The sequence below is a fragment of the Mustela putorius genome, unplaced genomic scaffold (genome assembly GCF_011764305.1).
Source record: "Mustela putorius furo isolate JIRA1106 unplaced genomic scaffold, ASM1176430v1.1 tig00003870_pilon_pilon_pilon, whole genome shotgun sequence".
Classification (NCBI taxonomy): domain Eukaryota; kingdom Metazoa; phylum Chordata; class Mammalia; order Carnivora; family Mustelidae; genus Mustela; species Mustela putorius.
Genome location: NW_025422022.1, coordinates 8,415,674 through 8,431,373, shown reverse-complemented (window position 1 = coordinate 8,431,373; position 15,700 = coordinate 8,415,674). Strand labels below are relative to the sequence as shown.

Below are 15,700 nucleotides of genomic sequence, written 5' to 3'. Positions count from 1 at the left end.
AAAATATAGTGTAGTAGTATTGATTTCAGGAATAGAATTTAGCGATTCATCACTTACATACAACACCTGGTGCTCATCACAACAAATGGCCTCCTTAATGCCCATCGCCTACGTAGCCCATCCCCCCACCCAGGACTCCTCTCCCTGACCCCCAGGAAAATTTTTTGTTTAGATCAAAAGCAATACCCGTGACTTCTGGCATAGCCATGGCAGCTAACCCTACCACTAACCCATTGCAACTGCTGCCTCTAAAGCTTGTGGACAAAAGTATAGGATGAAGAATTCACTGTGATATAAAGTGACAAAAAAATGGTTGGCACTCTTGGGATTTGAGGACTTTGTCAATATGGTACTGGAGGATGTCACTGAGTGAAATCACACCAGAAGGAAGAAGGATCACTAAATTAGATGAAATTCTGCTAAATGGAAATAATACAACAATGCTAGTTCCTAGAGAAGGTTCTGAAGTATGAATGGATTTCCTGGACTTTCTCTGTTTTGTCCTATAATAACAAAATAGAAAAAAATTTTTTAACCTTTTAATGTTTGGATTCTATAAAGCCAAGTTTCACGTTAAAGGGAAATATTTTGAAGATGCATTTGTAAATGCCCACTTTTGTAAATTAACCACTATTATCTTGGAAAAAGAAGAACAGTTTGTTCTTTGAAGACTAAAATAAAAATGTTTTGGGTTAAAAAACATAAAATAAAAGCAATACCCACAAAGAGATTTATTAACTATTAAAAAAAAAAAAAGGCCTAAAATCAATATCCTAAGCTTCTACCATGAAAAACTAGAGAAGTACAAATTAAACTCAGAATAAGTAGAAGAAAATAAAGAGAAAAGCGCAAAGCAATTACACAGAATATGGACGAATAATAAAGGGGGAAAAACACAAATCAAAGTTAATTCTTCAAAATGATCAGTAAAATGTATACACCTCCAGCCAAACTGATCATGTGGGGGAAAAAAAAAGGATACACAAATAAGGAATGAAAAGGAAGACATCACCGTAGATCCCACAGATATTAAAAGGGTAATGACAATATTACAAACTTTATTTTTAAAAATTACACAATTCAGATTAAAATGCTTGAAAAGCACAAACTATGAAAACTCACAAAACAAACAGATAACTAGAACAGCTCAGTACCTAGCAAAGAAATTCAATGTGTACTTAATAATTTCCTCAAAAGAAAAGTCCTGGCCCAGATTAATTCTACCAAACACTTAAGAAAGAAATCATACACACTGTGGCAGATTTAGCTTAGTAACCTCAATGAATCAAGCCATGTGTACCTCTTGTGTGACCTTTTCCACGTGGGGATGGAACCTGTGATCTACTTCCAACCAAAAGAATACAGCAAGGGTGATGGGGCAGGTTATGTGATAAACGTAGAAGGATTTTGCAGACCTCCATCAGTTGATTCTGAGTTACTGAAAAGAGAAATTACAGTAGGTAGACCCAACTTAATTAAGCATAAATCTTTAAAAGAGAGACTGAGACCTTCCTTGGTATCACAGAGATTCTCCTGTTGACTTAAAGCAAGCCACTCTAAGTGCTACAGTCAGTCACAAGGAACTGAATTCTGTCAGCAGTCCTAAGAGACAGGCACTGAATGCACCCGTGAGATGGAGAACAGGGGACCCAGCTTAAGCCATATCCAGACTCTGAACCTGCAGAAACTGAGCTAATAATTATATGTTGTCATAAACTGTGAAGTTTGTGGTAATTTGTTATGCAGCAACAGAAAACTAACATCCTAATTCTGAGCAAACTCTTACAAGAATTAAAAGAGGAACACTTCCCAACTTACTGATTAGGTCTTACATGACCATTGTGACAAAACCAGATAAAGGCATTTAAGAAAGCTACTAATATTCCTCATGAATGTAAATGGGAAAACCTTACATTTTTAGTAAATCAAATACTGCAATATATGAAAAGCATAACCCATCAATATATAAAAAGGGCTTATCTGAGGAATGTTTTAACATTCAAAATTTAATGTAATACACCATACAAACAGACTTAGAGAAAAATGCCATGATCATCTCAATGCAGAAAAAACATGTGAAAAGAAATCCAACATCCACTGCTAATTTTTAAAAAAATTTCAAAGTAAGAAGGAAAGTTTCCTTTTCTGACCTGATAAAGAATATCTACAAACTACAGCTAACATTAAACTGAACAGTGAGAGACTGTTTCTCTACAAAAGATCAAAGAGAAAGATCTGCTCTCACCCATTTCTTTCAATGAGGCAAAAACTAAAAGACATAGACACTGAAAGGAATAGGTAAAACAATCTTCATTTGCAGTTGGTATAAAACCTCTGGGTAAAAAATTCTATGGAATTTACAAAAAAATAAAGGTTATAAGTGAATTTTGCAGTTTTGTAGAATATACTGCCAATATACAAAAGTCATTTGTATTTCTATATATTTACAGCAAACATTAAATGAGTACCATGTACAACAGCATCAAAACTATGAAAACTTTGCAGTTAAATTTGACAAAATTAGTGCAAGAACTGTATTATATACTGAAATACATAAAATGTTGCTGAGAAAAATTATAGTCCTAAGAAAATAAATAAGTAAAAATAAAAATAAAGAGATACAATATGGCCATGGATTGTAAGATTAACAAGTCTATTCTCTCCAACTTGAATAGATCTATTTTAACAAGCTGATTCTAAAGCTCATAAGGAAATGCAAAGGATCTAAAACAGTAAACATTTTGAAAACAATAACACTGCATAACCTACACAATTGGCATAAAGATACATATATGTCAGTGGAAAAGAAGAGTCCAGAAATAAACCCATATAGAGATGATCAAGTGATTTCCAACAACTGCCTTTTCAATAACTGATGCTAAAACACCCTTATGTAAAAAGAACCCTGATCCTTAACCTATACCAAACACAAAAAATTACTTCAAAGAAAAGTATCTACAAAACATGTATCTGATAAAGACTGTACCCAAAATAAATAAGAATGGTTACAACTTGATAATAAAAAGACAATGCATGTTTATAAAAAATAAGAAATTAAAAAGAAAAAGACCAATGCAATTTCTTAAGCGGGCAAAGAATTTAAACAGACACTTGACAACATGGCTGTTGGCAATGGAAAACAGTTGGCAATTTCTTATAAATTTACCCAAGAGAAACGAGAACATATATCCCCACCAAGACTTGTAAATGAATACTAACAATAGCAGTAATACTTGTAACAGCCCCAAACTCAAAACCCTAACATCCACCAGTAAGCAACTGGATTAACAAACTGTGTATACCCATCCAATGGGATATTAACCATCAATTTAAAAAAATGAATCACTGATATATACAACAATACAGATGGCTTTCAAGAGCCTTATGCTAAGTGAAAGAACTCAAACACAAAAGACTTGCTGCATGACTCCATTTACATTAAATTCTAGAAAAGGCAAAATTATGGTTATGGAAAGCAGGGCAACTGTTCCAAGGAGCTTGAGGTCGGACTACAAAAGGACATGAGGGAATCTTCCAGAGTGCTCAAAATGTTCTGTTATCTCGACTGTGGTGCTGGTCACACCACTGCGTATACTTGCTTAAACTTATCAAATTTGTACTTTCTCTCCACACTTTTCTGTGATGAACACGCTTTGCCTTATTCTCTCATTATCTTTGAAATGTATATCATTCTAACACCCGATTTAATCTTTGAAAAACTATTTTCCACACACCAGTTAATTCCTATTTCTTCACTTGTACCTGAATGGGAGCTACATAAGCAGAAATAGATCAATCTTCAGTATTCCCAGATTCTATTATTTGCATTTGTCTGCGGGCTGAAATTAAGAGGTTGTGCGTGCTGCTCAAGTCACACAGCTAGTAAGTGGCAGTGCTGGCAGTCTGTAAAGCTAGATCAGCCAGAGTGCGGCTCTGGTCACTAACTCCCTGACCCTGTTTGGCACAGCAGGAACCCTGAACCGGGCACTCAACAAGGCCTGCAAATCTCAGTCTGTCCACAGTCTGTTAAGCCACGTTGAACTAGGGAGCACAGCCAAGCCAACCCCTGGAGGAAGGGGAATCTACACACCAAGACAACTACTTCTCTCTCATGTAGGCCCCCATGGATACTCTCCTGTGATTTAAAGACTTCAATATCCTATGCTTTGTAGACACAGGGGCAGGCAGAGCAGACAGAAATGGCAGGCATTGCTGGGCCAGGCTACAGTCTGACCAACACTGCTCCCAGCCCCAACACAGTTACCTCCTTTATTTAACTCTGATCAACCTTAAGACCAACCTATCTGGTTTCCTTACTTCTAGCCTCCCGCTCCTCACACTGTATGAAGGTGAGCGTACAAAATTCTAAGTTCCTGATAAAAACTCTTAGCTCCCCACTGCCTATCAGAAAGCATAAATTCTGCAGGAGATGCGTATAAAATGCTACAATCCATGTGCTTCCTGCCTCCATCTATAACCTCATCCTAGCCAATTCTTCAAGGACCAAAAATTCATTCATCTGAATACTCACGCAGCACTTACTATGTTCCAAATACCAATCTCACTGAAACGTATTTGCCCCTTAAGTTAGAATTCTAGGCAAAAATAGAGCATTGTAAGGGGAAAGGGGGTAGATATATGAGAGGCTTATGTCTTACAGAGAGGTCAGGGAAGCCTCAAAGACAACTGGAATGGCCGTGACAAAGTTGCCATTTATGGAGATAGAGAAGGCTCCTAGATCAAGAATGTGGCTTTAGATACGTTTATTATACTCCTTCTTCAAGAGTGTTTATAACCCCATCTCCAGACCCTCTCCCTCCCTGGAGGTCAGGGGATGGAGCTGAACTTCTCATTCTTTAATCCCGTTTAGTCTTTTTAGTGACTAGCCCCTGTCCTCAAACCACCTAGGGGCCCCACCCTGAGCCACAGCCTGAGCAGAAATCCAGGCATGGTCAGAAGAGGCTTGTTATAAATAACAGAAGATGCTACCATCACTCAGTAAATTCTTTTTTTTTTTTTTTTAAAGATTTTATTTATTTGACAGAGATCACAAGTAGGCAGAGAGGCAGACAGAGAGAGAGAGAGGGAAGCAGGCTCCCTGGTGACCAGAGAGCCCCATGTGGGGCTCGATCCCAGGACCCTGGGATCACGACCCGAGCTGAAGGCAGAGGCTTAACCCACTGAGCCACCCAGGTGCCCCTCACTCAGTAAATTCTAAGGGTTGGGGAACTTTCTGCCAGAGACCAGGGACAAAGACCAAATATAGTTATTATCCCACTGAGATGAAATCAGTACTTGATGATTGCTCCTGAAGCCATGGGCAAAGAAAGTTTGTTTCTGTTTAAAATAAAGGTAATTGTATCCTAAAAGCCATAAGTTCAAAAACAAAAACAAGAACAACAAAAACAAAAACTGTTTGTGAACAAAAAGTTCACAGCGAATATCATTCTCAATGGGGAAAAACTGAGAGCTTTCTTCTAAGGTCAAGAACACAACAAGGAGACCCACTTTCATCACTGTTGTTCAACATAGTACTGGAAGTCCTAGCCTCAGCAATTCGACAACAAAAAGAAAGAAAAGGCATCCGAATAGGCAAAGAAGTCAAACAGATGACAGTATACTCTACCTGGAAAATCCAAATGGAGTCAAAAGACTCCACCCCAAAATTGTTAGAACTCATACAGGAATTCAGCAAAGTGTCAGGATACATAATCAATGCATAGAAATTAGCTGCATTTATATACACAAAGGAGAAAGAAGAAAAATTTAAGAGTTGATCCCATTTACAACTGCACCCAAAACCATAAGATACCAATGAATAAACCTAACCAAAGAGGCAAAGGATCTGTACTCAGAAAACTATAGAGCACTCACGAAAGAAAATGAGGAAGACAAAGAAGTAGAAAAACATTTCATGCTCATAGATTGGAAGAACATTGTTAAAATATCTATGCTACCTAGAACAATCTACACATTAATGCAATCCCTATCAAAATACTATCAACTTTTTTCACAGAGCTGGAACAAATAATCCTTAAATTTATATGGAACCAGAAAGGACCCCAAATAGCCAAAGGAATGTTGAAAAGAAAAAGCCAGTGGAATCACAATTCTAGACTTCAAGCTCTATTACAAAGTTGTCATCATCAAGATAGCAAGGTAAATGGCACAAAAACAGACACACAGATCAATGGAACAGAATAGAGAACCCAGAAATGGACCCTCAACTCTATGGTCAACTCACCTTCGACAAAGCAGGAAAGAGTATCCAATGGGAAAGAAACCGTCTCTTCAACAAATGATGTTGGTAAAATTGGACAGCTACATGCAGGAAGAGCGAAACTGGGTCATTTCTTTACACCATACACAAAAAGAGACTCAAGATGGTTGAAAGACACAAATGTGAGAGATAGGAACCCATCAAAATCCTAGAGGAGAACACAGGCAGCAACCTGTGTGACTTTGGACACCAACTTCCTGCTAGACAGGTCTGCAAAGCCAAGGGAAACAAAGGCAAAAATGAACTACAGGACTTAATCAATATAAAAAACCTTTTGCACAGCCAAGGAAACAAATAACAAAACTAAAAACAATCAACAGAATGGGAGAAGATATCTGCAAATGTCTTATCAGATAAAGGGCTAGTATCCAAAATCTATAAAGAATTTATCAAACACCCAAAGAACAAATAATCCAATCAAGAATTTGGCAGAAGACAGGAACAGACATTTCTCCAAAGACACCCAAATGGCCAACAGGCACATGAAATAGTGCTCAACATCACTCATAAAACCACAATGAGATACTACCTCACACCAGTTAGAATGGCTGTAATTAACAAGACAGGAAACAAAAGATGTTGGCAAAGATGCAGAGAAAGGAGAGCCCTCCAGGCTGTTGGCGGGAATGCAAGCTATAGAGGTTCCTCAGAAAGTTGAAAATAGAGCTACCCTACGATCCAGCAATTGCACTATGGGGTATTTACCCCAAAGATACACAGCAGCAATGTCTACAACAGCCAAACTACAAAAAGAGTCCAGAGGCCCATGGACAGATAAATGGGTAAAGAAGATGTGATAGATATATACATACATATACATATATACACACATGTACGGACACAATGGAATACTACTCAGCAATCAAAAAAGTGAAATCTTGCCATTTGCAATAATGTGGATAGAACTAGAGGGTATTATGCTAAGTGAAATAAGTCAATCAGAAAGACAACTGTCATATGATCTCACTCATAGGCAGAATTTAAGGAACAAAAGAGGATCATAGAGGAAGGGAGGAAAAAATAAAATAAGACAAAATCAGAGAGGCAGACAAACCATAAGAGACTCTTAATCACAGAAAACAAACTGAGGGTTGCTGGAGGGGGATGGGGGGATAGGGTAACTGGGTGATGGACATTAGGGAGGGCACATGATATAATGACACTGGGCATTATACGAGAGTGATGAATCACTGAACTCTACCTCTAAAACTAATAATACGCTATACGTTAATTAACTGAATTTAAACAAAAAAAAATGATGGGAATTCCATTTAAAAAAAGGAAGGTAATTACCAGGGAATGAATACACACACCTAACTTGATGAATTTCTCATAAAATACAGTATACCTACATTAGTAGGCTTTTCTTAGAACCAAGCTTGTAAGAGATGCTCAAATATTTGGGGGATGAACAGGTATATGATATATGGCCCAATAACTGGGAATGAATAAGAAGGTAAAACAATGCCCAAGATTTCACGCATAACCTAAAAACAAGCAGTTGTTTTAGGTAAAGATTCTGAGCTTCTCTGTGAAACAAGAAAAAGGAGCAGAGTCGTGTATGTGAAACTGGAGCTCAGAAGCCTAGGTTGTACTGAAGCTCCCATATACGTACCTTCCTTCCTGGAGTATAAGGTCCTCAAGAACATGAATTACACTTGTTAATTTCTGGGTACCCCTGAGCACCGCCACAGCATCTGATCACGGGTGTACTGAGTAATATAAAATTCATCCATCTTGAGACAAACTTGGTTTGTACCACACTTAAGACTTATTTGTAATTTGTAATGGGTATTGAAGTAATTTGTACTGAGCAATTTTTCTTCGTTCTTCCTTCAACTATGAGGACCTACTACATGCCAGGCACTACTCTAAAATCCAAGGACAGGGCAGTGAATTAGCCAAACAGGGTCCCTGTATTCATGGAGCCCAAACTGATGGGAGCAAAACCACATAAACAGCTCATTTCAGAAAGGGCTGAGTGCTCAGAAAACCAAGGGTCAGTAAGATAAAGAGTAACTGGATGAGTCGCCCTAGGTGGACTGGGCGGTTGATGTGAAACCCGGCTGAAGAAGAACCAGTCACATGAACAGCCAGAAAAGACTGAGGGTAAAGGCCCTGGGGAGAGAACAAGGCTGGCCTGTGTGGAACAACAAGAGAGTAGTGGTGGGGGGAGGGGCATGGAGAAGCAGGAGGGACTCTATCCCTCAGATCCTTGTAGTCACAGTAAGGATCTAGATTGTATTTCAAGGGAAATGGAGCCACTAGAGGATAGGTGTTAAGCATGTTTAAAAGAGTGGTAAATGATCTAGCAGACCAAAGGAAACAGAAGTCTGGATGGCGGGGGAAAAAGGACAGCAACTGGAGCCAAAATCCAATCGAGAATTAAGGAAAGATCAGGATTTCAGGCCGGAAGAAGGATTGAGAAAGGAAGAAAAAAGGATTGGCTGAGAGTCTATTTACAAAACTGTCATGCGGGCACCCAAGCTTATAACACCCGAAAATGAGAGCATTCCCCTCTGGTAAGATGGAATAACACGGACATTTCCAGATAGAGGCCAACCTGCTGCCAGAATTGACACTGGGAATTTATTACCTTCTTTTACTCCCTCATCCATAAATAAGAATACAGAACAGAGCACTGACCATTTGTAAAAATCTTCAATCACAAAGAGTCCAAAGCAAACAAACCATAAGAAAATACATAGGGGGCGCCTGGGTGGCTCAGTGGGTTAAAGCCTTTGCCTTCGACTCAGGTCATGATCTCAGGGTCCTGGGATCGAGTCCCGCATTGGGCTCTCTGCTCAGCAGGGAGCCTGCTTCCTCCTCTCTCTCTATCTCTCTCTGCCTACTTGTGATCTCTGACAAATAAAATAAATAAAATCTTAAAAAAAAAAAAAAAAAAAAAGAAAATACATGGAAGAAACAAAGACAATTGCGCAGGGAGAAGAAAAACACCTTATTAGAAACTACAATAGATCCTTAAACAACACAGGTTTGAATTGTGTGGGTCCAGAATTTCTTCAACAAATATAGTACAGTACTATAAATGTATTTTTTCTTCCTTATGACTTTCTTAATAACATTTTCTTTTCCACTTTCTTGCAAGAACACATTAGATATATAAAATTTGTGTTCACTCTGTTCTCAATAAGACTTCCAGTCAAAAGAAGACTATTAGTAGTTAAGTTTTTAAGAAGTCAAAAGTTATCCATAGATTTTTAACTGTGCAGGGTGGGGTGGGGGGGTTGGCATCCCAACCCTCATGTTGTTGAAGGGTCAACTGTGTAACTAATACGGTCATAGAAACAACATATTACATAATGCAAAACAGATGCTGGCAAAGCAATCAGAAAACAAGAAAGTTCTGACATTAAAAACTGGATAAATAAAAACGTAAGAGAAGCTAAAACCCAAAACATATGCCAGAAGGGAGAGGAGACATGATAGAAAATAGGAGATAAACAGGTAATACTAGAGAAATCAGCCCATAAGGTCCAACCTCCAACTAACCCAAGTTTTTTTTAATTGAAAGGGCCCAGGAAAACAGAAGGAAAAGAAACATACGAAGACATATCAGTACGACATTTCAGAATAACAATGACAGAAAAAACTACCAGAAAGCATCTAGAAAGAGAATCAAGTTACTTACAAAGACAAAGAAACAGAAGGCATCAGATTTCTTAAAATCAGGTCCAGGAAGCGAGATTATCAGTGAAGTTACCATTTCTAAGTTCTGAATGACAATTATCTACCACTTGAAACTTATTCAAATTATCAATCAAGTATAGAGTTGTTTTTTTTTTTTTTCTAGAAACTCTGACATCAGTAAAAGACATAGGACATCAATGAAAGACATTTTCAGGTAAGCATTAGCTCAAAAAATCTTCCATGCATTCTCCCTCAGAAAGCTAACAGAAAATGTGCTCCTGCAAAACAAGATTATAAACTGAGCAAGATGATGAAATGAGGTCCAGGAAACAGGGTCTGCAGCAGAGAAAGTGAAGGGCAGGCCGAGAAGGAAGGAGAGAGCTCTAGGATTGGGCAGGGGAAAGGGACCAGGGAATCAACAAGGGGCACACACAAAAAAGTAATCCTAGGTAAATTAAAAAGGCAACTGTTAACTTCAAGAGAAATGAAGAACCACATAAGAAAGTTAAGTGTAGTCATGTTACACTCTTTAACCAGCAGGGACTATTTACACAGTTAAAATATAAATCTTGGGGCGCCTGGGTGGTACAGTCAGTTAAGTGTCCGACTCTCAACTTCATGATCTTCAGGTTGTGAGACAGTCTCACAAATGAGCTCCAAAGGAGCACGGAGCCTGCTTAAGATTCTCTTTCCCTCTGCCCCGCCCCACCTCTAAAAAAAAAAAAAGGTAAAATTTTAAATCTTGACTCTCCGATGAATCACAAGTTGTCATTACTTACGGCATGCAGGTAGAGAAGGGGGGACTCCACCATGGTTAATAAATAATGTCTAAACCTGCAAAATCAAGAACTAGCTGTGAATAAATTATTTACGAATATAGAAGTAAATAGGTAGAGGAAACAGTGGCGTGGAGGATTGAAGGACTGTTAACTTCTGAAATTTTCTTTTGTTAAAAACATTTGAGAAAACCCGGTCTTAACACAAGAGTACTAATATGGAATATAGGTGAGGTTGGGTGGGGTGAGGTTCTGAGGTAAGGGCCAAGAAAGACTTCTTGGACATCTCTGATGCTAAAAGGTGGTTTTATTAAAACAAAGACAGGACCTGAGGGCAGAGGGAGTTACACTGGGGTTGTGAGGAGCAATTGATGATAAACTCTGGGTTGGGGGAGGTACGGAAAAAAGGCAGATTTCAAAAGAACTTTCATATGCTAAGAAAGACCAAGAGATACCAGAGGCCTTGCCATTTTCAAGTTAAGCTTGTTTTCCCCTCTAGCAAGGTATTAACATTAAGATAGCTGGGAGCTTCCTGGAAGAATGTCACGCACATTCCCATGGCAGGACGGAGTGCAAGGTGTTAGCTTCTGCTTTGTCTTCAGCTAGACTTCTGCTCCCTCATCAGAAAGAAAAGAGGGGGTCAAAGGACACTAGTTAGGAAACTAATGCAAGCCGAAGAGGAGGATGGGAGTGGTGATCACAGACATGGAGGAGAGAACATATTTCACATTTCTTAAAGACATAAAACTGAAGACACTTCCAGATAGAGCTGGTATTTGTAAGGGAAAAGGGATGGGACCAAAGGAAAAGGGCAAAACCAAAGACACCCACATCCTTGGGTGCTGGGAACATCTGAGACAGGATGGGGGCAAAGGAGAAGACAGGTGACAGAAATCAAGAGTTCTGCTTTAGGCGGATAAAGTTTGAGATGCTTTTTATATCTCCAAATGGGGCTATCAAGAAAAAACGGCTGATACATGCATGAGCCTGGGGTACAGGAGAAAAGTGAGAGCTGGAGATGTCAAACTGAGTCATTAGTTACAATTAATATTTAAATCTCCAGGGCTGGATAAGATACCATGGGGAGAGAACAGAAGGAAAGGGAATAAAAATATATATTTGTATTATAATGTTACAGAAATATAATGGAAAATAACTATATCTCATGGAATAAGGGCAAGTACTAGTCCATAAAATTTTTATTTCAGAGACAGAAAGATGATAGCTAGATTAACAGATGTAGAAATAAACAGATATATGTAATTTATATACTTAAGAACATACTGGGAAAAATGTATTTCCTATCAAAGACTGTGGTCCAAAAACATTTAACAAAATATTCTAGTGAGGGGCACCTGAGTGGCTCATTCGGTTAAGCGTCTGACCCTTGGTTTTGGCTTAGGTCTTCATCTCAGGGTCATGGAATGAAGCCCCATGCTGGGCTCCATGCTTGGTGCTGTCTGCTTCTCACCCTCCCCTCTAACTTTCTCTCTCTCAAATAAATCTTTTTTAAATAAATAAATTCTAAGGGATGAGAAGCCAGGAAAAGATAAACAATTAAGCACTATGGGACTAAGGTTTTATTAGACAGTAATAAATGACCTTTTCCCACCCAAATGTAGCCCCCTCAAGGTCCTGGAAATCTTGCCTCCAAAATTCCTTAGAGACTTACCTATCCCTAACCCCTCCCAACTTCAAAGTATATGATGGAGCACACTTCCTAACCCCAGTGCAGCTCTTTCTGCCCACGGGTCCTGTCCCTGTGCTTTAATAAAATCACCTTTTTGCACCAAAGACATCTCAAGAATTCTTTCTTGGCTCTTGGCTTCGAATCCTAATGTCTTTCCTACATCAGGAAGGTAGTATGAAAACACAGTGTACAAAAGCCAAGAGAAATACTTCATAGAAGGAATGTTCACTTGTACAGAATGAGTATGAGAGGTTAAATACAATTAGGACTAAGTGACCACAGACTTGGTAATATCGAGGCCAGTTGTTACTGACCTTGACAAGGGCCACTTCAGTGAATGGTGAGAGTGGAAAGCATTTCAGCATGGACGAGAGGCAAGAAAAGTACACACAACCAAGACTCACAAGAGAAAGAAAACCTCCTGAGAAACCTGAAAATTTAGAAGGCAGCACTGTGTCAAAAGGCCGGTCACTTCCACATTAAAGTAGGTAAGGAGTTTCTCGGGGCAGGCCTGTGTCACAGGTTTCTAATCTCCAACCTGACTGTACTTGGACAGGGCTTTTAGAGAGTTAACTAAGGTTAAAAGAATCTATAAGGGTGAGGCCCTAATCCAATATGACTGGCCTCTTTTTAGAAAAGATTAGGGCACAGGCACACAGAAGAAAGACTACATGAGGACACAAGGAGAAGACAGTCATCTTCAAGCCAAGGAGAGGCCTCAGAAGAAATCAACCCTGCTGACACCTTGCTTGATCTTGAACTTCTTGCCTCCAGAAGTAGGGGGACATACATTTCTGTTGTTGTATTTTGTTACGGCGTACTCACAAACTAACACAATGCCTGAGATTCCCCAGTCTCAAGTCTAGTTGGAGCCTGCCCTCCACTCTCCAAGCCCCAGGTCCAACCCAGTCAAAACATGACACTACACCATCATTAGCTCTCCCAACAAAACAGTGCTTGAATTACTTTCTTCATAAAGCTATTAGCTCTGGACCTTTCCAATCAAAATAAAATGTGTTTTACTTACCACGCCTCACCTCTCATTCCACAGTATTATCTGAAACCAAAGGCAAGGCATTTTTAGAAAAATGAGTAAAATCAAAGTTAACTAGCTATTGGGAGCTGAGAGAACAAATAAGATGTTAAGTAGCAAAGGGGAATTTGGGTGCCCCCAAAGACAGATTCGGCAAATATTCTATACAAGGCTGTATGGTCTACATGCCACACAGATCCCCACCTCCAAGCAGTTCGCATCCTCCTTCCTCACAGGCAAACAAATCACACAGATCTGGTTTTCCTTACTTTCAGCATCTTACATATCTACAATTAGCCCCAAATCCTGCCGTCACAAGCAGGAAACAGAGAAAGGTGTTCAATTGTTTTATCATCAGAAAAGAAAGGCTGTTAACTCTGGTTCCTTCCTATGGCAAGAAAATTTAAAATAAACATACAAGTACGTAAACACAAATATATATATATAATAAAATGCAACTGTAAATACAAATATATATAAAACCCTTTTGCGTAAGTGCACACATCCTTTCCAAACACAGCCGATACAGAGCAGTTAGTACATTAACCGTGAAATGAATAAGCCCTACAGTACTTACTTTTATTTCTGACAAATTATTGCATCGAAGGCTGAACTAGCCTCCAATACATACTGGAATTATGAAAAATGAAACTCACTGACACCGGGTTCTCAGTACTTCCCAAATTTTCACAATCCCTCAGTCACTCTGCTAAGGGGCTTGTGGTTGTCAGTTATTGTATATAAAGAAATCAAGAAGATCTAAAATAGTGCTAATATTACCCTGAAAAAGTTTTACATCCTCCTATCCTGAGAAAGAAAAGAAAAAAATCACAGCAAACAAAATAGCACCGTAATTACCAAACAGAGTTAGGTTACCTGACCCTGGAAGTTTAATATCGCCGGTGTTTTTAAAATTCTGCCTCGCCTCCACACTGCTGCCTGGAATTCAGTTTAAGCCTGAACTCGAAGTAAACAATTTCCCGGGCGCTTCCAACCCAACTCTGTCCCTACTACCTCTGATTAAGTGAAGGGAGGGAAACCTCTCATGATCCTCAGGGTCAGAACCTCTGAAAAAGGAAAAGGAGTCACCAATCCCTTCACCTTCGAATACAGGCCAAGGTTAAAATCTGGGCAGCCAGGGTTCCGAACGGCAATCAGGGGCAGACGCCGCCCGTGAAGCAGTCTCTGGCTGAACCCCGAGTCAGGATGCCCAGCCAGGGATCCCGCTCCTTCCCTCTCCAGGATGCCGGCGGGCCTCTCCTGGGGAAGGGACACGTCTCCCCCGGCTCGGTCCTTAGCGCTAGGTGGACAGCAGACGATTTTAAGACACTTGTCCGTCCACGCCATTAAAAACAAAAACAAGAAACCGAACAAGTGAGCCCCCGAGTCGCGCGGGCATGTGGACGTGCCCCGCGGCGGATGCCCCACTCACCGCACACCATCAGCAGCAGCACGATCACCAGCGTGGCCACGAACACCACCAGGGTCAGCCCGATGTTGTGCCACATCTTGGGGGGAGGACGGCGGTCGGCGCCGGGCTGCCGAGCGGCGGGCGCGGGCGGGCCGGTGGCGCGTGCTGGGCTTCAGCGGCGGGCGCGGGGGGCTGCTGGGCGGCAAGGGCGGCGGGCGCCCCCTCGGCAGCGCCCCCAGGGGGCGGGACGGGGGCGGTGCGGGGGCGGAGGGGGCCCTCCTTCGCTCCCGGACCCGCGGGGCGCGCGGCAAGGCGCGACGCAGGGCGCCCCTACCCCCTCATCGCTCCGGGGAGTCGGGGACGCGTAGCCCGGAGACCCCGGCGACAGCCGGATGTGCTTCCATGGCGGACGCCGCGCGCCCGTGGACGGGAGACAGGGCGAGCACAGAGACGCGCGGCGGCCACTCGGCCCTCGTCGCTGTCCGCCGGGGCGGACGAGGGTGGGAGGTGGGAGGCCCCTCAGCTCCCAGAGACAGCGGCTAACGTCTCCCACGGCGGCCGCCGCAGTTTCTCGACCCCAGTCCCCTCCCCCAGCAGTAGCTCAGCACCGAGCACGCCCACCGCTCTCCTCCTCCGCGGCGCAGGGCCCGCTGGGAGATGAAGTGCAGAGCCCAGTAGAGACTACTGGAGGCCGCCCCGCGGGGACTACAACTCCCACAATGCACCGCCAAGTTGGACGCTTTGCTTCTCCCTCCCTGTGTCTTTGGTTTTTCTGGAGCCACAACCTCTGTCTACCGACTGCGGTTTGCTGTTCTCGGAACCCGCGTTAATTGGCTGACTGTGCTGCGCTGTGCGAAAG

The 15,700-nt window shown here is 41.3% G+C and overlaps 1 protein-coding gene and 1 pseudogene across 1 annotated transcript in view; one reads left to right on the top strand and one right to left on the bottom strand.

Annotated features, from left to right (window-relative positions):
* SMIM13 (small integral membrane protein 13) overlaps positions 1-15,458 on the bottom strand; it is a 29,329-nt gene extending 13,871 nt beyond the window's left edge. Inside the window, exon 1 of the mRNA XM_004753711.2 lies at positions 14,863-15,458. Within this exon, the coding sequence (XP_004753768.1) occupies positions 14,863-14,938 (76 nt within the window). The 5' untranslated portion in view covers positions 14,939-15,458. The remainder of the gene's footprint in view (positions 1-14,862) is intronic.
* Positions 207-473, top strand: LOC106005901 (annotated as a pseudogene).
* Positions 15,459-15,700: the final 242 nt, after the last annotated feature.